Here is a 24,134-nt window from a genome sequence, read left to right as displayed (position 1 = left end):
TAATCAGCAGAGTTTTCCATGTGAATGATAGCTCGCACACAATCTTCTTTAGTGCAGAAATTGTATCCCACTTTTAACTCGCCCTCTGACCATATATACGGGTTTTAAAAAATATCAGAAGATAGCTCATCGTCACCCAATTTCAAGTTTTCATATGTTGAGGCAAACAATATACATGACTTTCAGACAACGACACTTGATGATCGTCATCTTCAGTGTTTATGTTCAACAAATAATCGACATATATCTCACTTTCTTCTTCATTATCAATGATGTCGACTTCTGCTTCAACTTCATCTAAAAAATCTACATCTTCAGCTTCATCTGAATTTATATCTTCAGCTTCATCTAAATCTATAACTTAAGGTGTTAATTGATCAATTATCTGAGATTGTTGAGATAGAGGAGTTTGTTGGAGTAAAGTATACAACTCGATATAGTTGAAACCATAATGTTTGTTACTAAAAAACATATTTTCAACCGATAAAATTTAACGTGGTTGTTTTATTAAAAAAACTAGATTTTGATATATAATTTGTGATACATGACCAGACCCTAGTTTTGATTATATTCTATTTTTCAAACACAAGAAATTTGAATTTCTATTGATTGTAAATCGCACAATAATGGTGTTTTGAAAAATAAATTGAGATACATATGAGACATAAGTATCTCTGTTGTAGTGAGCATTAATAATGTATTTGGGTGCATAAGACATGACTTAAGGATTTTGTATGAAATTGGTTAGATTATTCTGAACTTGGATTAAAATTATCTGAACTTGGGTTGTCATGCAACTTTAAAATGATCTAAACTTGGGTTGTCATGCCGCTGTAATATGCATGCAGCTTTAAAATGATTTGAACTTGTACTTTCAACACATATGTCAACTCAATTGGCGCTAGCATTAGAAATTAAACATAGTCGCTAGTCCAAATGGAATTAAATTTGATTGTGCATGGGAACCTGCAACATGCAAACCTGTGTAACCTGTGTGCATGCATGTGAATCTTGTATGCCTAGTCTACATGCAGCTTGCGCAACCTGCAATCCTAAAAAGGCTATATAGGTGTCAGTCCCATTGGCGCTAACACTGCATTTTGAATGAAATCTCCAATTGACTTGGTGTGTGCATGAAAAATGTACTCTCTCTCACTATTCAACATTTCCCTATAAATAAGACCTAACTTAGATAATTTTCATCATCAACAACAAATACTACTCTTTCACATTGAATTAACAACAAACACTAATTTCTCTTCTCACTAGTAAAATGGCTTTATTGACTATGGGTGAAATACACAGAGGAACAGTCACCAACATTGAGACTTATGTAAGTGTTTATTTTGCTACTAAAGACTATATTTTCCTAACACATTATTTTTATAAAAGCCTAATTTTTTTGTAGGATCCATCTAGGTCTTGTACTCGTCTCCAAGAATATGTTGCCCCCGACGTGTTGATGAAACCTTATATTGAGCTCGTCGATTTTGGACATGTTAGCAAAATCATGTCTTACTTGATTGATGCTAAGTTTATATTAGTTTTACAAGAAAGATGGTGACCTGAGACACACATTTTCATTTTTCCAACTAGTGAATGTACCATAACATTATAGGACATGTACATGTTAATGGGGATACCTATTGAGGGCAAGGATGTCAATGAAAAAACCAACTTTACAAATTCAATTTACGAGGATCTTTCGGGTGCCAACTTGTTAGATAATAACCCGAGAGGCCAAGGTATCTTACTTTCGCACCTTACGACATATTACAGCAGTTTAACATTAGATGGAAATTCTACCGAAGAAAAGAAAATAATAAAAAACTAAGTGTTATATTATATTTTTAATTGGTTCATTATTATTTCCCGAAGGTAGTAGTTCCAGTATGCATGTTATGTATTTGCCCTTATTAAGACACATAGATAAAATAGGAACATGTAGTTGGGGTTTCGTTTGTTTGTCTTATCTGTATAGCTCTTTGTGTAAAAATTTAAAGAAATATACATCTACATTTTATGGATACTCTATTTTGCTCCAAGCATTAGGTTGGGCTAGATTGTCGTCCCTAGCGCCCATCAACTACAACAACTTCACATTCCCGTAAACACAAAAGTAAGTTAATAACATTATTTCTATCTACTTACTTTACCCATTATTACTTATAAATAATTTATTTTAATTTTTTTGGTTTAGATGGTCGGATCGTGGTATAACTTACAACAGATGTCATAGACACTGTATCACTCAATATTGCAACCTCTTGGATCACCTTGGAATAGAAGATGTATTGCCACTAAAAGAATCAATTCATAATAATTTATTTTTCATATTACCCATTTTATAATCTAATCTATTTTTCCTCTACAGTTTATTTGTCGTCCATATCTAGACTTGGAACATCAACGTGAAATTAGAGAAGAAGATATAGCTGTTTACACTCCATGCACACTGATCATCAGGTACACCACTATGGAGATGCACCATAGTGACTGTGTGAAACTGCAGTTCGGCATGTGTCTAAAAATCCCAGATCCTATGACATGTCTTAGACATTAGCATCAATGCAAAATTAACGAACAATGGGCTTTTGAGCATTGGAATGGCTTTGCTAAATCTAGTGTCACAAATGGAGTCACTGTCATGACCATGTTTTACGTGACACTATGATGCCAATTGAAACTAAACCAACTAATAATTATATGGCTTAGTTCAGATTGGTTGCAATTGAGTTTATCTCCAAAGATAGATATTTATACGATCCACGCTGAACCACTTACACACAAGAAGCTTCAACGTCTAACCCCCAAAAAAATTACTAGACCAGATGCTCACAATCCCCTACCTAACAAAATTAATGACCTCCCACACACACAAACCCACAACCAAAACATGTCAGGCACTCATCCACAATACTAAGAGCATACCCCATACCACCGCCAACATGATGATTATCAACAAAACACCTAACATCCATATGCCCCTAACACATCATCCTACCATAGCCAAAAACACTCAAGGAACATATAACACCAACTTTTACTCCTACCATAGTCAAAACACATCACAACACCAAAACATGCAACAAACATATGACTATCAAACACCACAAAACTCATTTCGACCTTTCTCCAACAAATCGTTCATACCAATGTCGACTTTCAATCCTCCATGCCGCACACCAGTAACCCCATCAACACAACCAAACTACTCTGGCATGGGTCACGAACTCAGTTACAGCAGCGTGTCATTCTATACACAAGATTTCTTAGAAATGCAAGAACTTCTTAGGGATTATGGTGATGTTCCTGAGACCTTAAATCCTCAAACACATGGGATGAAGCAACAACGAGGCCAACGAATTAGGGTAGCTAGGGGGTGCGGAACCGGTGACTGATATGATCAACTTAGACGCAATCGCCAATTCGCCTGACGTCACTACTGCGTTAAAAAAATGTTTAAAAATGAATTACTTTAGGAATTTTTTGAAAACTTAAGTTATTTAAAAATAATTTTGAAAAACTGAATTATTAGATTAAAAAAAATTCAAAATTATGGCTCTTATATTTTATTATTGTCTATGGGGTGATCTAAATTTTATTCCTCGAAATTACAATATTAAGCTCTTACGTCTAAGCTAACACCTTCTAGACTATTGAATTATACGACGTATAACAAAAATATATTTATATTTTTAGGAAGACTAATTGTAACATATAAACTTTTAAATAAATTAACATCATTTAAGTCTTTCATTTTTTGGTGATATATTTTTATTTTATTTTTTGATAAAATTTTAAAAAAATGCTTAAATTGAGAACTTAATAGTTACTTTGAGGTATAGAGTTCGAAGAGAATGTTGTAATAGATCCGTTTGTTTTAGGTTTTTAAAAAATAATATTATATATTTGTGTTAAAAAAAGTTTTCTACAAAAAATTTTAAAATGAATAAACGAAATATTGGATCAAATAGATTTTCTTAAATGTGAGTCATACCGGTTTTTAATTTTGACAAACTTTACCTCAAAGGTAATTGTCATTCGATCAAGACACCTTAAGAGATTTAAAGAGCATGAATTGAATGCTACGAAAATAATTTATATGGAAGATCAATCACTAGTAAAGGTAACATATCATTGAAGGTATCAAAATTATGAGATAAACTCATGAAATTATGGAGTCCAATCATTAATTGGGATTTAACTTCTTTGGAACGTGACTATTTTGAATTTTCATTCAAACAAGGAGGGTCATTGAATGTTAAGCCTTCACTCTTGCGGATGTCTACATGGACGTCAGATTTTAAACCTAAAAATTTGAAGATTACACATGCTTCAGTGTGATTGAGGATGCATGATTTTCCCTTAAAATATTGAGAACTAACTACTTTCTTTGCAATTGTTTTTGGTATTGGCACTCCTTTATCAATTGATGAGCTTACAACAAAAAAGAATTTGGAGAAATTTTCATGTTTGCAAATAGACCATAACATGTGAGATACTTTTCATGATTGTATTTTGATGAAACGAGAGGGTTATGCGCTCTTAGTTGAATTGCAATATTAGAGTTTATTTCTTGTTTTGTGATCAACGTGTGTATGTGTGCGCGTGTTGGTCACAGTGTTGATAAATGTTAAAAATTAAAGGTAAGAATGTCGAGAAGTCTCTAATTAAAGAACCTATCAGATACATGCCTAAAAAGTCTAAATAGGATATACCAATTAATGACAAAGTGAAGGAGATAGAGAATATTGAATATGTAGATGTCATAGTGAATGTTGATGATGTAGATTTGAATAAGGAAGGAAATTATACTCTTAAAAATGAAACGGAGAACTAAGGCACTGTTGTGGCCATTTAGTGAGAGAATAATGTTAATTCTAATGAGGAGTATTTATTAGAAATAAGGTCTCTAAACGAAGAATAAATAGAAATAGTCACTCCTAATGATTTGGATGAGAATTTGGTGATTGAAAAATAACTGATTGATGATATAAGGGAGAAATTTCATCTTGATTTTGTGGTTACCAAAATCAATGCTAAGAGTTAAGTGAGAGATCCTTGTGATAGTTTTATTTTGGAGAAGTATAATAACTTGTAAGGTAACGAGGATAATCCTCCTAAGCCATATCACGAAAAAAATATACTTTGGTTAAGAAAAATAGTAGGGGAAGGAATAAACTTGGCCAACCTAAAACTGAAATCAACATTCAAATCATATTGAGTAAACACAATACCATTAAATGAAAGTCATTTATTAGAATGCTAGAGGAGTAGGAAACCTTGAAATTAGGTTAGTTATTAAAAATCTTTGTGATTAAAGAAAGTCTTGACTTGATTTTGATTGTTGAATCAATGATTTTTTTATGCTAATCTCCCTGTTGAATGTGTTAAACAAATAAGACTTAAAGACATTTACATTAAGTTTTAGACAGAAACATGATTCAAACCTATGAGTTTTTATGCAATAGATATGAATCCCTTTATCTTGAGTTTATCCGAAAAAGATGTAACTTTTTTATTAGATGTCAATCAAACTAAATTACTCAATGTAGATGGATATGCAAATAACTCCCATGTGATGTGTTTCGAAGATAGTTATGAATGAACTTACCAATCTTTAAAAAGTCAATTCTGACCCTTTGTGCATGATAGGTGACTTCAATGCAATTATTGATTTCCATGAAAAATTTAGTATATGCCCTACAAATAAAACTTTCACTTATAAGCTTATGCATCTTGACACTAATGCTAGCTATTATACTTTGACCAATGGAAACAAATATGGTGATTACTCTTGTATTACGCTTGACAAAACCATTTGTAATTAGAATTGGTTAGATAATTGAAATATATCGCAAATTCCAACTTATATTTTTATAATTAAATGTCTTATAAAACTATCGATTGAGTTTGTTTAATAGGACTAGAGTAACATAATTTTATTTGCTCTTAATCATTAAATGGGTTAAAAGTATAGAATTGAGACACATCTTGCTACAGTTTTAAATTAAATAATACTGTGAGTAAAAAATGCATTAATATGAGTGTTGTAAGGAAAAGGTAGTCTCTTTTGCTTGGCATATAAGCAAATGTCACATGGTAAGTTTTGACTGCATAATTTGGACAAAAGGAAATGATTTCATTATTTCAATTAATTTGTCATAAGAGGGGTGGTCAAATCTTAAATGCCACATGTTACAAGAATTGTCATGTGAAATAGAGTTGACATATGTATTGTACTTCAAATGTAAAATGTTGATACATGAATTAGAAATGCATGAGAGTGTGTTTGAGACTACAACTTGAGGATGATTAAGAATGTACAATCCACCTCTCAATTCAGTTGCACCAATCATCTTATTTGAGTAGGTGTTCTATATTAAACAAGTAGAATTGTTAAAAATGAGTTGGCAATCTAGACAATGAGTTATCTTAGGGACAAAAATAAGATTGAAAGAGAACTGAGGCATGTATAAGACATTGGTTAGAATGAATATGTTATCAAATAAAATAGTTCCTGCATAATTAATGGTGACCATGGATCCATTTGGAAGTTTGACTATTATAAGGGAGATTCTTTTCAAACAAGAGAAAAAAATTCGAGAGAAACATACATGATTAGTGGCACCCGTATCAAGTATGAAGGATTCAGGTGTGTCGTTGATTGGAATAGTGCAGATAATACATGTATTTGACTTTGAGTGGGTGGTGAGGTGGTTAACACTATGATCATTGAGGTTTAAAGATTGTTGAAGTAAAGCCAACAAAGTTTTGTGTTGGTCTGGGGTAAATCCTAAGAAACCTGTATCTTGATGGTGAAATTGTTCTTTAGAATTGTTATGAGGAACTTCATCATCATGAGACTCATGCTGAGATACATTATTTATCAGTCCTTGTTGTTTCCAATGGGGAGGATACCCATGTTTCTTAAAACATATATCAATGGTATGATTAGTCATACCACAGTGTGTACATACTCGAGTACCTCTGCCTCGACCATTGAAGGATTTATCACCTGTACCATGTTTTCCACGAGGAGAAGAACCTCTGCCTTGGAATTGACCAATAGGAAAAGCTAGAAGTTTGGATTCATCAATGGGAGAAATAATTTGTATTTCTTGTTGAACAAGCAAATAATGGACTTTGCCGATATTGGGAAGAGGATCCATCAACATGATTTGAGATCTAACAGCCAAATATTGGTCATTCAATCCTTTCAAGAATCTGATAACTTGATCAGAATCCTTGTAACTACGATCTTATCAATGGCTAAACATGAGATATCACAATCACATACAGGGATGGGGCAAAAATTGTCTAATTCTTGCCACAACATATTTGATTTTGTGTAATAAGAAGGTATATAATAATCATCTTGCTTTACAATACAAATCTCTTCATGAATATCTGAAATTCTGAACACATCACCATGATAAAATCGATCTTTTAGTTCCTTCCATATGCTTGAAGCAGTCTCCATCCATAAGACACTTTGATATATTTTAGGGTCCGTTGAATTATTCAACCATGACATGTTCACCGTGTTACATCGATCTCAAGCAATGAAGTCACAATCTTCATCTAGTGGTCTTGGTAAAGCACCATTGATGAAATGAAGCTTCTTCTTGGAGCATAAAGTTATCGTCATGGATTTGGACCATGAATGGTAGTTTACAACATTCAACAACAGAGTAACTAACACAATAGCTGGATTCTCATTAGGATGAATGAAGTATGGATTAAGAGTATCATTTTGATAGTTTTTGTTGGTGTTGAAATTTGCATTAGGCTTATGTGATGGAGACCATTAATAGTGCTCGAGGAACTCTCAACTGACATAGTTGCTGAGAGGAGAGAAATAAGAAGAAGAAGGATATAAAAATCAATGAAGTAAATAAATAATATGGTGAGATTTGTGAAGATTATGCAGAGCAACAATGGTGAAAGAAGAGCCATTGGTCGATGATAACATGTGAAAGCTAAAACAAGAACACCATTGAAATGAAGAAAGATAACTTACATTGCATAATGGAGAAAAGAGTTACAACAAATATGATATACAATTATCAAGCTCACCATACTTATATCATTTATAGTTGCTTATCATCACTAACTAACTCTCAACAACCTATAACAACCTAAAGTAGGTTAGTTAATGAGAGACTAAGTTAAAGATTACATCAATGGTTAAGATGGATTTCTAAGCAAGTAATTGGATTAACTACTTCTAATATTCATACTTAACAACCCTCTCGGCCTATCTTCTTCCACCTGAGTTTCCATGTTGCACATTTCTGAAGAGAATCATAGCTACTCTTGACAAAGAATCTATGGCTTCTTTTCCACCAGACAAAGGTATCTACTAACTCAGAATCATGTTTCACGAAAGAAAGTATCTCTAGTAATTCTTCCATTTGGCTTCCTACATCTGAATTAAGAGTTTCCTTGGTCACATCAATGTTCTAAATCCATGTACTTTTAAGCCAATTTCCCATTTCAACAACTTTTGCATTGGGCAGAGTGAAATCGCATAAAGACAGAACCAAGTCATTTAAACTTCCAAAACTCAATGTCGTTGTCATTCTCAAGTTTAGCTTAGTCATTAGACAAACCAAATTGTTTTCATATCTTTCCACCATAAGGAGTCTCTCTTACTATTTGATGGACATCTCTATACCACAAGGTGTCTCTCTTGCTATTGATATGAGTGCGTTAAACAAGTGTAATAAAAATGTTGACGCTTAGAAATATTAAGTAGACATGTACATGTTTATATGACACTTGATAAACATGCAATATTTGAGAGACACTCTGAAATATAGTATCATATATTGTAGATTAACCATATTGATAATACAAGTTACTTGTTGGTTATTAATTCTGCTAACACTAAAAAAAATATTTAAGTAATTTATGTTTTATTCTCTTTTTCAAGGTGGACAACTGGATATGTTTTAGACTGTGTATTATTGGCTAGTGTTAGGGTTGCTTGTATGAGATCTTAGAAAAATTTCTTGAACAATGAACCTCCATTAACAACGCATAAGAATGAAGAAAATGAAAAACACTTGCAAAGAGAAAGAGAGAATGAAATTGTAATTAACTTTTTAAACTTTCTCAAAATGCAGAAATTTGTTACAAATGTAAGTGACTTGGGTTTATATACTAACTCAAGTTCTAATGCAAACTAAATGCAACTGAAATGGAACCTTAACCTAAACTCAAATGTAAATGCAAACTCGCAACTTGAATTTGAATTATTTGTCAGGAACATACCATACATCCTTGATAAGTACAGTTTTGCCATTGTTCAACTTACCTTTGACATTTCTCATTTCTTTAGGATTCAGATACTCATTATTAGCACATCTGGTCTTAGTCCTTTTACCAGAGTCAAAATCAATCGGTCATCACTTGTTTCTAGTTGGGTGATTTGGGCAACCAGTGCCCATATACTACCAATCTACAATTGATCCACCTGCATTCTCGAATGCCATCAATATCACAGATTCATCATCAGAATCTCCTCTGACTAGGTTGACTTCTTCATCCTTTCTAACCTTGTTTGACCAGCAATCAGCTGCAAAATGGCCAAACTTGTTGCAATGTAGCACTGGACCTTTCTCTTGTAAAACTTCTCATTTCCCTTCTGAACATTCTGATGTTTCTTATCAAATTGGAGAGTTTTTACTTCTGAACACCACCACCATACTTTTTCATTGTTCTTCATGCTGAGATTTTCATATTGCTTGCATAGAGACCGCAACTTGACCTTCTTCACTAATGTGTCACCACCATAGCACCACACTAGTGTATCTCACGTCGCCTTCGTCGTCATCGCATCAACAATTTTCTCAAACACCTTCGTATCCATACACTGATGGATATAGAATAACGCCTTCTGATCTTCCTCGTTTCACGTTGCATTTCATTACGCTTTTGTTGCATTTTCTACAACCTGCGTGTAACCGTCATTGGCGAGATCAAGAACATCTTGAGCTCCAAATAACACACTCATCTGAATCATCCATCGATTTCTAATTCTTTCCATCAAATATTGAAAGTTTTGTTTTCAAGTTATCGTTTCCTCCATTCATCTTCGTTCTTTTTCAAATCACTCAATTCTCACCAGCACTCGTGTTTCCCAAACCATGGGAATCAAGATTTGTGATTCTCTTAGATTTCGAACTTCAATTCAACACGAATTTCAGAAACAAAATCAATCACACATCTCACTACACTTGTGTTTCCCTGTAAATCTGAACTGAAGCTCTGGATACCAGTTGTTAGAGTTCAACAATGAACCTCCATTAACAATGCACAAGAATGAAGAAAATGAGGAACAATTATAGAGAGAAAGAGAGGATGAAATCGTAACTAACTTTTTAAACTTTCTCAAAATGTAGAAATCTATTACAAATGTAACTGACTTGAGTTTATATACTAACCCAAATTCTAATGCTAACTAAATGCAACTGAAATGAAAACTGAAACTAAACTCAAATATAAATGCAAACTCACAACTTGAATTTAAATTACATTTCAATATAAGCTACACGATATATTAGCGCACCTCAACACCAACTACCGATAGACTTCTAACATAAGTCAATTTGCCTTTGCCTCGTATAACTTGTTAAATCAATTTTATTATGGGTTGAGTACTATCACTATAAAGTTAGTTCATATTGCATATTGCACCAGTTTTATGCATCAAACATATGATGTTAATCCAAAAAATATATATATTATTTTCCTTTTTAACTTGAGATATGTGGAGGATAGACGTAAATTTAAGTTATATTTCAGAAGTTTAAATATATTTGAGTCATATAGTTTTTTGCTACAATAGCTTGAAATGCAAGAAAGAAAAAAACAAAAACACAATCAAATCTGAGCCACAAGCTCCTAGCAGTGTCTTTCAAAAGGTGGTTATGAATAGGGACATTCCAAGTTTTGAATTGATCATTGTTAACTGTATCCATCTTGGCTAAAAAAGTTTGAAAAATCCAAAATATTAACTTATCAATTATCACTACTTTTTACTAAACATTGTCTCTAGATAGAAATGTGCAGTTTATTATTTCAGAAGAAAAGTAATGAATTTGATATTAACAGAAATCCATTGATAGGAGAAAATACTAAACAAACTTCAACATTCAAATTAAGTTAATAACCAACATAAACAGCAGCATTCACAATGTAGCAATCCTCATTCTTGTCACCCATCTCTTCCACAAGCACCCCACTTGAGCATATCAAACCACCATCCACAACTTCAACATTCAAAATTTTCCCACTGCAATATTATGTTATGACCTTAACTTTGGAAGAAAAAAAAAACACTGATAAAATAGGATTTCACTGATGCGGCGAGAGTACTCACTAGGGAAATACAGACTTGACTTTGTCAATATCTAGAGACTGCTGGAGAGAATGAGGAACCCCTAACTTGATCTGCAATTTCATCTCACCGAAACTAACACCAGGAATGGAACCTAAACCAATTTCATCTCATTAGAATAGGGAAAAATGCAAACTTCGGTTATATTTCAAATAAACCAAGTGCAAGTAACATTCTTTCATTTCTTTACATCTCACGGAAAACACGTCTTCAACTCGTAGAATAAACAGTTGTACAGAACTTCACACACAAGTTACTTGGTGGAAAGAAGAGAACAATTCAGGAAACAGATTAAAGCTGGCTTACCTGCGCTAAGATGTAAATAAGTACTTCTGTAGGGTTATTTATGTTTTCAGAAATTGACTTTCCAGAGAAACTACTTGGACCGAGAAATTTGAGCGCAGAACAGTATAACAACATTTCCAATCCAAACGGAAGGTCAGAATCAAGATCCTACCCATGATCGGAATGGGGTCACAATCATAAATTGGATGATTGTAACACGGATCATAAGGTCTTACCGAAACTATTAAAATATATTTAAATTTAAAAATATTATGTTAAATTTTAGATATTAATATAAATTTAATTCAAAAAATAGTATACATATTTATTTTATAATTTTTTTATTAATATTTACTTTATATTTAAATATTGAGACTAAATGTTTGGAAAACGTAAAAGATTGAATAGGTGATATGAGACCAAAAACAAGACTATTTTGAAACTTATTAGAAAGGAGAGCAAATGATTAACAGATGAAGGGATGAGAGGGTCTTACATTTGTGAACATTTGGTGCCCTCCATGGATCTACGCTAAAACTTTGGAATGACCTATCTTCATTTTCAACCAACTCACCAACATGGTACAACATAGAATAAAACAAACCTCGTATGGTTATGTGCGAACAAGGACTCCAACCCACATCTAGCTCAGTTGCTAGAGGAAGTACAAGACCTCCCAGAGCAAAACATGGTGCAACAACATAAAAGAGCAGTGGCGCCAACAAGAAGAAGCTCAAGTCTAAGAGGCTGAGATGAGACATCAATCGGAAGAACGAGACCAAAGAGTGACTATTCCTTGTCATTTTTGAGCCCACTATTGACTCTTATGACAGGACGAGTGATCCCAAGAATCACTTCTCGGACAGATAATAATAAGAGGAGTTGATAATGCCTTTAGCTACAAAAATTTGTTCGTACGCTGGAGGATGTAGCTAGTGTTATCAAATAGTGGCACCATGGCCGCTATGGCGGATATACATGGCGGTTTTTTGGCTCGCTGCAATGGTAAATATCGGCCGGTATTGCGGGGTTTTCAGCTATAACCACGACGCAAAGAGGCCGGTATGGCGAGATTTTGGCTCTCCGCCATGAACCGCCATCGACAACACTGAATGTAGCTCATAAGTGGATAGCAGGGTTGCCGTACAATTTGAGGCAAACAGCAAGAAGCCTTTCTTGGTAGCTGATTTATTTGATGTCCAACATCGCTCCACCAAGTCTCTCAAGAGTTATCTGGAGTAATTCAATAGCCCCACCCTTAAAGTAGCATAGCCAAACAAATATATCTTTGTCATGATCTTTGAAAAAGGTTTGAGCTCGGGGACTTCCAGTGAAACTATAACATTGCGCAAGAGCCCCTTGAATGAGATCCAGATGACGGTCGAGAAGCACATTGAGGGCGAAGAGATCACTCGAGAGAAGATGCCTAAGGAGATGCGAAACTGGGAGCAAACAAATGAGGACGGAAGAGAAAGTGTGATGAAAAGATTAGGAAAAGAATGAGTGCCATGGAATACTCGGCCATAGCGAGAAGGCTGACCAGGTCATGAGATGCCACCTAGGAGAAATCACTGGGAAGAAAATTGCATCCCTTTAAACAAAAGGAGGGTCGGAAATCTAAAGGAGATGATGGATAAAGTCTTCAAAAATGAGATAAGAAGAATAATTGAGGTGTATGTAGATGGTGTGGTGGTCAAGTCGGCTAGAGAAAAGGACCAATAGCATGGTGTTCGATCTGTTAAGAAAACACAAGATTAAGTTGAACCCGGAGAAATGTTTGTTCAGAGTGTAGGCAAGAAAGTTCTTGGGTTTCATGATAAAAATGAAAGGTATTAATCGGGGCAGAGTTAGGCTATTAAAAGATTGAGAAGGTAGCTTTAGCCCTAACTTTGTCAATCTAGAATCATCGTCTGAACTGACTTACCCACCTAGCAAATGCTGAAAAATCAGACCTGCCCAAGAGGATGGTGACTTAGTTGAAGGAGAAATCTGAGTTCGACATAGTATTCTAAGTATTCAAAGTATTCTTGGAGCTCCTCCTAGGTAGCTCCATAGGATATCTCGCCCTTTATATCGTGTGTTTATATACATGAACAAAAGGAATGAAAATGACTTGACTAGTATGCGCTGCAATGCAACTAGCCAGCAGCAACTCTTATAAAACACAATCATGAAAAATCAGTTCAAAAATAATAGAAAATGGACGGTCCATAAAGGTTCATTTTATTTGACCTCCTTCATCCTGTTCTACATAACAATCCTAGAACCTCTAATTTTGATTTGCTTTGAGGCCACGTTCCTACCATTCTTGTAAGACTTCAATTTAAGAGAGATTAACAAAAAGAGAAAAGTGATAATTACCTCTGCGAAAAGCGGGGATTGAATTAGAAGAAATAGCATCCCTGCACGCTCTCATTGCTGCAGAAGTTATATTCTGCCTGTAAAAAAATCCATCTCAGCAAAACCGATAGGAAACAAACAAAACAACCAAAAAAGCAAATGATTCCGAACCCGTGTTGATCGTAGCCGACACCCATTTCCACAAACAAGAGTTTCATTGGTTGGGATGAATCGGAAGATCCTTCAGTTTGTTCAATTTCCATGTGCGGGATTGTAGCTTGGGTTTTGCGAGAAATTTGACAGGGTTGAAAGTTTGATAATCGATGGTGTGAGAAATAAAGAGATTTGAGAGGGGAAGTAGTGATGAGTGAAATGTGTTTGGTAAAACATGGAATTTGAAGATTTAGAAGTGAACGACATTCAGTCATTTCTTCACGGTCTCTTTCTGTCTCCCTCGTTACAAAACCTTGTAATTAAGGACTTATTATTATTATTATTATTAAAATATCCGTCATCGTGATATTTAATTAATCCATATCTAATTTTTTAGTTGTGGAATTTTATTATAGATTAAAGAAATTAACGTCTACAATTTTTTTTTATAAAAATATTTGTATCAATAATAAAAAAAAAATCATGTATAAAATATTTATCAACAATACATATTTTTTCGTTTATAAAAATATTCGCATCAACGATACACTTTTTTATTTATAAAAATATTTGTATCAACAATAAAAAAAATTCGTTAATAAAAATATTTATATCAACAATAAAATTTATTTTATTTATAAAAATATTTGTATCAATGATACATTTTTTTCTTGTTTATAAAAATATTTGTATCGATAATAAAAAAAATTTATTTATAAAAATATTTATATCATTATACATTTTTTCTCGTTTATAAAAATGAGTAATGTTAACTTGTCCTCTTGGGGCACATGCTAAGAAATCTCGTAAATAAAAAATTTGTATTGAAAAAATCAATAAAAATATTAATTATAAATTTATAATAAATCCAATACATAATTTATAAAAATATTCACAACAACAATACATTTTTCCTTTTTTATAAAAATATTTGCATTAATAATAAGTTTGTTTTCGTTTATAAAAGTATTAGTATCAATAATAGATTTTTGTTCGTTTATAACATTATTTTTATCAACAATAAATTTTCTCTATTTATAAAAATATTTTTATCAATCATACATTTTTTCTCATTTATAAGATGTGTTTTCTTTGGAATAATGATATAAATGATAGATAAAAGAAAATAAAAATAAATGGAATAAATAAGTTTTGAGTCATACATGGAGGTGCGCAAAGAGAGGTTGCAGGTGGTTGGCGGTGGTGGTGTTGTTGTTGTTTGGTATCAAAATTTCGGATCAACTCTTCTACACTCTCGTCTAATCCATTCGGGTTTGATGCAATTGTAATTCCTGTTTTCTTCTCTTCACACTTCAAATTCTAGGCATGTAATCTCAAGCTATATAAATTTGTGGAGCAACATATGAATTGGAAATTGCAACCGTCATAACTTAAATTTAATCCAATATTGACAGAGATATTTTTCTTATAGTTATATCACATTAGTAAATATAAATCATACAATTTGTAGTCCCAGAGATTCTCAAATATAAAGGTGATGATATATTACCAAAATAAATCAAATATCCATTCTCATATGCAAAAGCAAGACAAAAGGTAAGAAATTGGAGAAGATATATAATATACCTATATTTGATTAATTTATTAATAATTATGACTCATGTAATTAAAAGTTTGACTTAAATAAAGGATATCTAATGTGATGATTATTTGGGAGGATGGATAATTAAGTCAATAAGATTTTATTTTGAAATTTAAAATTCAAATCCCTCTTCTCTCTTCATGGATGTTGGGACATGTCTCTTGGAATGAAATTGGTTTGTTATATTGATATTTTTTTATATAATTTATTATTTTGGATTCATTATACCGAGAATTTGTTAATCACCAAAGTGGTCAAATTCATTAAAGTTTATAATTCTAAATTATGAAAAATGAATTTTGATTGGATGCTATATGGATAACATGTTTATGTTAAATGATATTTATTATTATAAGACATATATTAATCATTCAAAGATGAATCATAACTTATAATTAATGAAATTAAAGTTTTTCTTAACATACTTGTTACTTGTATATCCAAAGATATACATGCATGTTATTTTAAGTATGATTAATTCTTTGTTAAAGTATATTCATTTTGCATCATTTTATTTTATTTGAATGTATTTATGTATCATCCAATCGTGAATTTAGATACATGATTAAATTTTTATTGGTTTGAATCCATGAAATATATTCAAAGCATTAACGTATGAGCATGTTTTAAATGTTTGCAGTTGCTACTAATATGTTTGCCTTGGGCAATGCAATGACAAAGTTCAATGAGCTGAACTATGTTGATTGGTCTGAAAAGATTCAGTTTCAACTAGGTGTTATGGACTTGGACATGACATTGATAATGGATGAGAAGCCCGCAGCCATTACGGAGGACAGTACGGAAGATGACATATCTCTTTTTGAGGCTTGGCAAAGGTCCAACAAATTGTCTTTGAACTTGATGAGAATGACAATGGCTGAAAATGTTAAACCATCTATACCCAATACTGAAAATGTAAGGGAATTTATGAAAAATGTGAAAGAGTATTCAAATTCTGAAATCACAGACAAATCTGTTATGGGGAATTTGATGAGTAAGTTGACGACTAGAAAGTTTGAATGGTCTCAACCCATTCATGATCATGTGACTCAAATGGGAAATTTGGCAGCAAAATTGAATTCCTTAGGTATTGATGTGAATGAATCTTTTCTTGTATAATTTATCATTAACTCGCTCCCTCTTGAGTTTGGACAGTTCCAAGTGAATTACAACACCATCAAAGAAAAATTGAATTTTCAAGAAATAAAGGCCATGTTGGTTCAAGAAGAAGGGAGGCTAAAAAAAATGAAAGATCATTTTATTCATCTCACGACTCGTGATGGAGCCAGTTGCAGTAAGGTCAAACCCGACAAGAAGGACAAGAAAAAGGGAAAAGCTCCTTTAAAGGTTAATGAGGGCGGAGTCCAAAAGGAGAATAAGTGTTATTTCTTCAAAGATAACGGACACTTCAAAAAGGATTGTCCTAAAAGAAAGATGTGGGTTGAAAAGAAAGGTATATTTTATGTTTCCGTAAACTTTGAATCAAATCTTATTGAAGTACCAAATAATACTTGGTGGCTTGATTCGGGTGCAACTACTCATGTGTCACATATTATGCAGGGATTCCTTTCGATCCAAACCATAAAAGGAAGTGAAGAGTTTCTTTATATGGGAAACAGAATGAAGGCACGAATAGAGGGAATTGGGACGTATAGATTAATCTTGGATACTGGTTGTCATATAGATCTGAAAAGTTGTCTTTATGTACCTAGATGTGCTAGGAATTTAGTTTCTCTTGCAAAGTTGGATGGATTGAATTTTAATATTAGGATTGAAAACGGTGTATTTTCTTTATTTAAAAATTCATACTATTATGGTTCTGGTATTTTAGTTGATGGTTTATATCGTTTTAATCTTGATGTTAATTTTAAAGAATCTCTGTTTAATATTGAACATGTTGTTGGTAGTAAGCGAAGTACAAATAATGAGAGTTCTGCTTATTTATGGCATCAAAGATTAGGTCACATATCCAAAGAAAGAGTAATGAGGTTAATGAAAGATAAAATATTACCTCAATTGTATTTTGGTGACTGGAATATATGTTTGGATTGCATTAAGGGAAAACACATCAAACAAATATCTAAGAGTTCGTCTACAAGAAGCAGTGAACTCCTTGAATTGATACACACTGATATTTGTGGGCCCTTCGATGTTCCTTCTTGGGGAGGAGAAAAGTATTTTAGCACTTTTATTGATGACTTCTCACGTTACTGTTACTTGTATTTATTGCATGAAAAATCTCAATCAGTGGACATGTTAAAAGTATTCATTGATGAGGTGGAAAGGCAATTGGATAGGAAAATAAAGATAGTGAGGTATGATAGAGGTGATGAATATTATGGAAAATATAATGAGAAAGGACAATGTCCAGGTCCATTCGCAAAGTTTCTCGAAAGTCATGGTATATGTGCACAATATATTATGTCTGACACACCATAACAAAATGGTGTGACTGAGAGGCGGAATCATACTCTCATGAATATGGTTAGGTCAATGCTAAATTATAGCAATGTACCATTATTATTGTAGACTTATGTGTTAAAGACCGTTGCGTATTTGCTTAATAAGATTCCTAGTAGGGCAGTTCTTAAGACTCCTTATGAGCTATGGACATGAAGGAAACCTAGTTTAAGGCATCTTCATATTTGGGGATGCCAAGCTGAAGTAAGGGCATATAATCCACATGAAAAGAAGCTTGATGCGAGAACCATTTGTGGTTTTTTCATTGGGTATCCTGAAAAATCAAAAGGGTATAGATTTTATTGTCCTAATCATAGTACGAAAATAATTAAGTCTGGTAATGCTCAGTTTATTAAAAATGGTCAGTTCAGTGGGAGTGAGAAATCACATAAAGTGGATATTATGGAGACTCGTGAAGAATATTCTTCGCCTATAGAGTCTTCTCAAGTTGTTGTCCCTCTGGTTGTGGTACCTCCATGCAACACACATAGACAACAAATTAATATTCAAAACCCACAAAATGAACATATAATTGATGAACCGGTTGACAATGTACAAGTCACAAATGAGCAAGAACAAGTGAATGAAGAAACACAAGAAATAATAGTAAGAAGGTCTAAAAGGCAAAGAAGACCAGTTATTTCGAAAGATTGTGTCATTTATTCACTTGAACATGAATGTGACTTGAGCATTGATGAGGATCCAATCTCATTCACACAAGCCATGGAAAATGACAACTCTGAAAATTGGATCAATGCTATGAAAGAAGAGTTAAAATCAATGGATGATAATAATGTATGGGATCTAGTTGAGTTGCCTAAAGGTTCAAAATGGGTTGGTTATAAATTGGTCTCTAAAATCAAACGAGACTCGAAAGGCAATATTGAAAGATATAAAGCTAGACTTGTCGCCAAAGGTTTCACTCAAAAGGATGGTGTTGACTACAAAGAAACCTTTTCTCCTATTTCAAAGAAGGACTCTTTGAGAATTATTTTAGCTTTGGTAGCTTATAATGACTTAGAGCTTCATCAAATGGATGTGAATACCGCCTTTCTAAATGGTGACTTAAAGGAAGAAGTGTATATGGCTCAACCTGAAGGGTTTGTTACTATAGGAAAAGAAAGTTTAGTGTGTAAATTAAAGAAGTCAATATATGGACTAAAGCAAGCTTCCAGACAATGGTATCTTAAATTTAACAATACTATTTTGTCATATGGTTTTATAGAGAACATCGTAGATCGGTGTATCTATATGAAGGTCAGTGGGAGCAAATTCATAATTTTAGTCTTATATGTTGATGATATTTTACTTGCTGCCAATGATTTTGCTTTGTTATATGATGTAAATAAGTTTCTCTCCAATACATTTGAAATGAAGGATATAGTGAGGCATAATATGTGATAGGAATAGAAATATTCCGTAATAGATCAAAAGGACTGTTGGGATTATCTCATAAAGGCTATATAAATAAAATATTAGAGAGATTCAAAATGGATCAATGCTCTGTTAGGATAGCTCCCATTTAGAAAAAGGATAAGTTTAATCAAATGCAATGTCCCAAAAATGAATTAGAATGAAAAGAAATGAATTCTATTCCATATGCATCAATAGTTTGGAGCTTGATGTATGCCCAAACATGTACTCGATCAGATATCAGTTTTGTCATTGGTATGTTGGGTCGATATCAAAGTAATCCTGAAATGGATCACTGGAAAGCTGCAAAGAAAGTTCTTAGGTACTTACAAGGCACCAAAGATTACATGCTCACTTATAGAAGATCAAATCAACTTGAAGTGGTTGGCTACTTAGATTCAGGCTTTGTAGGGTGTGTGGACTCTAGAAAATCCACATTTGGATATGTTGAGCAGTTCATCATTACTACCTCTAATATGGAGGCAGAATATGTGGCATGCTTTGAGGCCACAATTCAATCATTGTGGTTGTAGAACTTCATCTTAGGGCTTGTCGTCGATAGCATAGCTAGGCTGCTAAGGATTTATTATGATAATTCTGTAGATGTCTTCTTCTCTAAGAATGATAAATACTCTAAAGGTGCTAAACACGTGGAATTGAAGTACTTATCAGTGAAAGAAGAAGTGCAGAAATAAAAAAAAAATGTATTTTGAACATATTGGTACAGATTTAATGATAGTGGATCCGTTAACTAAAGGTTTAGCGCCCAAGACATTTGTTGGTCATGTAGAAAGGATGGGCATTATGTAAAAGTCCTTGTTAACATTATAATATGATTGGTATATATACATGTATAGTTTAATGTTCGTATTATATGACACTTATGAATTCAATTAAGGTTATGTTTCTGCAGAGTTTTGTTATTCATATTATACATTACTATTAATATGTGGCGACAAGGGTGTCCTTATAAAGACATGTAAGGCACATTATTATATCCCTTAAATTTATTTTAATTGGATTGATTCGTGATGCATGGAAGGAATCAAGTTGATGAATAATTTGTGACCGCCATGATCCGATCATTTCAATTCATTAAAGACAATGATTTGGTGCTTTTAATGAATGGTGCATAATTTTAGTATAAGAGTGAAACATCAAGTTTCCACATGAGTCAAGTGAGAGACTATTGGATTAATTTATTAATAATTATGACTCATGCAATTAAAATTTTGGCTTAAATAAATGATACCCTAATGTGATGATTATTTGGGTTGATGGATAATTAAGCCAATGGGGTTTTATTTTGAAATTCAAATTTTAGATCCATCTTCTCTCTCTTTATGGATGTTGGAACATGTCTCTTGAAATGAAATGTGTTCGTTGGAGTAAGATGACTATAAATAGGGACATTTGTAAAAACAACAACACCTTTTCTCATTCCTTCTCATTTTCTCACAATATACAAAAGTATCATAATCATCAAAAGATACACATAAGGAAGAAGGAAGAGAGGAGAGAACAATCGAAAATCGGACAGGAATCGGCGCCATGGATTCGGGTACGTTTTTTTACTGTTTTTCATTTAAAAAAATGGAATAGTGTGAAAATCATAATATCAAGATCCAAAACATGAAACTTTGCTAACAACCTACCATTAGCAATCCGCTAGAATCACATGCGACGCTTTCTATTCGACTTTCCATTACCGTTGCGACGATTACCTTTCGCCATTTTAAATTTCTTCTTCAATTTCTTCCCAATTTTACCAGCATATTTCAAGGAAAACTTGCTCTTAATTTCATCATATATATCCACATCTTGGGAAGGCAATTGAGAGGGTTTGGACAGATACTATAATACCCATCCCTATATCTGCGATTTGAACAAATTCCTATACTCGAGTCCATACTTGTTTGTGCGTCAAAGTTAGCACTCGTACCCGTACTCTATAGGTATGTAAGTACTCATACTCATACACATCCCCTTTACCTGCATTCTTATTAAAAATAAATAGATTAATTATAAAATATTATATAATTTTAAGTTTTTAAAAAAATTAAAAAAAAATCAAATAATCTATTGTTAAAATAAACAAACACTCATATTAAATAACTAATGGTTTAACATTGATATATCTTTTAAAATTGATAGACATAAATTTTATATAATAATATAAATTAAAATATATAAATCTAAATGAAAATACATAAATGTATATTGTGCGGGTGGGTACCAAGGTGCTCATATCCGCACCATCACCTGCTTATTTTTTTGGGTAATTATCTGAGCATATGTCCGTACCCATTTTTATGGATTTTTACCCTATCTGTTAAGGATAATTTTACGGGTGTCCATTGAAATGGATCAAATTATCATCCTATCCACATCTATAAAATTTAAAAACAAAAATATTTTATAATACTTTCTTCCCAAGCAACCACATGTCGTACAAATTTTGGATTTTCCATTAATAAAACAATTTTATTATAACATAGTCTTAGAATCAAAGTTGTCAATTGCAGATTATATAACATTCTATTCAAATACTAACCCTGCCATAGAATTAACGGCATCACATGAAAAATTGAAAGAATAAAGTAAAATTTGATAAAATGTGTTACCCATGTTGTTAGTATTATCGACAGTGGAAGTTGAAACCTCCATGGAAGTGCTTGGTTGGATGGAAACTTGAAGCTTGGGTGCAACAATAACAGCTTCATCTGCACATGGGATCATGTTGATGAATCCTTTGATGAAGATGAGAAACATGCAAATATTTCTCTAATGTATTCAACTTCATCATATTATTATTATTGTTTCTCTAATGTGAATTTTTTACAAAAATAACCCACTTTTTCAAGGAAATTCCTAAAATACCCCTGGTTTCAAATAAATTCTCAAACTACCCCATTTTTAGGAGGCGCCAATTCAATTGGTGACTCCTCTTAAAAATTGAATGCAGACGCCAATTGGATTGGCTAGGACAGTTGCCCTAGCCAATCCAATTGGCGCCCCTGTGTATTACTTGAGAGGAGGCGCCAATTGGATTGGCACCTCAGTGTAAAATGCAATTTTTTTGTTATAAACAGATGTGTTGTGTGAGTCATTGTTCCACATGTCATTTAATCATTTGGAAATCATGTTTGGTGTTCGTCGCCGATACGGAAAGGTGATTTATGCGAGAGACAAACCTCAGATGTTGATGATGTTCTGGAACATCACTATGTTCGATCAACTGAAGAGGGAGTTGGTTTGTTGGTTAGATGAGAAAATGCCAGAAGGGGGAAAATTAGAAGTATTAAGAGACTTGACAGTATCTTTGGTTGGGTGCGAATGAAGACTGATAAGGATGCTAGGGAAATGATGTTTGGTCGAGATGACATCAATTTGATTGTTGTAATCAGTTAGAAATATTTCTGTTTTCAGATAGCTTATTTTGAACTGATGTTTGTTGTGAACCTCGTTGTAACAAAAACTTAATGATATATAATGATTGAAGGTTACATAAATACAATGTTACAAAAAGCTTAAGACCCAGATGATACTCTTCGATTGGGACAATTGTTCTTGTTGTGTCCTGGTTGATGACAGATACTACATAGTCTTATCATTTTATCTGTGGAATCCATTTCTGCCCTGATACGTGTGCTGTTTGGCCTTTCTTTTTTCTTTCTACGCATCTCGTCGTTGTGCCAAACTATATCACCTTCATATGGAGGTCAGTATTCCTCCATTGATAGTACCGAGAAGCTTTGATTATATACATTCATGACGGTGACGGCCTTGTACACGTCAGATAAATGGATGTAAGCGTCTTGGCGAGTATAAGCGCATGCTGCAATGACATGGGAGCAAGGAATGTGAAAGGCCTGTAACTTTCCACAATCGCACCAACTTCTGTTTAGTCTAACAGCATAGGCTGAATTTGGTCTCCCCTCGTTGTGGTCTATTGTTTCCTGGACGCTGAAATTTTGCCTATGACGGTCAAATACTGTTACAGCGTGTGTGCTAGCTTTGATGCTCTCCTCTTTCATGACCTTCATGCAACACTCACTGAATACTTGCCTGAACATTAACACCGCACTCCATCTTTCACCTTTGGTTGCGAACGTAGAAGCCAACCTATAATAGGTCGATCTTACCAAGGCGGTTATCGGTAGATTTCGAATTCCTTTGAATACCCCGTTCATGTATTCCACAAGGTTTGTTGTCATGTGGCCCTATTGACAACCTCTGTCAAATGCCCTTGTCCACTACTCTACTGGTATGTTATTTAGCCATCTCCCTGCGTCTTCATTAGACAGTCTAATTTCATCACGATAATATTGAAATGACGGGTGAGTTAGAGCATACCCAACATTCACCACCTTCTTGCGAAGATTCTTATCTTTTGCTGGTTCTATGTGTTGGCATCAATTTTGGTAAAACCTAGAGTATTCATAAGTTGTCACAAGTATTGTCTTGACA

The 24,134-nt window shown here is 33.3% G+C and overlaps 2 protein-coding genes across 2 annotated transcripts; one reads left to right on the top strand and one right to left on the bottom strand.

Moving 5' to 3' along the window:
* Nucleotides 1–11,005: 11,005 nt before the first annotated feature.
* On the bottom strand, nucleotides 11,006–14,525 carry LOC127107079 (uncharacterized). The gene is made up of 4 exons (XM_051044352.1): nucleotides 14,207–14,525; nucleotides 14,057–14,133; nucleotides 11,393–11,504; nucleotides 11,006–11,305 (listed from the first exon to the last, which is right to left on the bottom strand). Exons 1-4 carry the CDS (start codon nucleotides 14,461–14,463, stop codon nucleotides 11,176–11,178), a joined length of 576 nt encoding a protein of 191 aa, XP_050900309.1. The 5' UTR covers nucleotides 14,464–14,525; the 3' UTR covers nucleotides 11,006–11,175.
* A 5,309-nt stretch (nucleotides 14,526–19,834) lies between these two features.
* LOC127102944 (secreted RxLR effector protein 161-like) lies at nucleotides 19,835–20,197 on the top strand. The gene has a single exon (XM_051040256.1). The coding sequence runs from the start codon at nucleotides 19,835–19,837 to the stop codon at nucleotides 20,195–20,197; it is 363 nt and encodes a 120-aa protein (XP_050896213.1).
* The last annotated feature ends 3,937 nt before the right edge of the window (nucleotides 20,198–24,134 follow it).

Source organism: Lathyrus oleraceus, chromosome 7 (assembly GCF_024323335.1).
Source record: "Lathyrus oleraceus cultivar Zhongwan6 chromosome 7, CAAS_Psat_ZW6_1.0, whole genome shotgun sequence".
NCBI lineage: Eukaryota > Viridiplantae > Streptophyta > Magnoliopsida > Fabales > Fabaceae > Lathyrus > Lathyrus oleraceus.
This window is presented reverse-complemented; position numbering and strand designations above follow the sequence as displayed.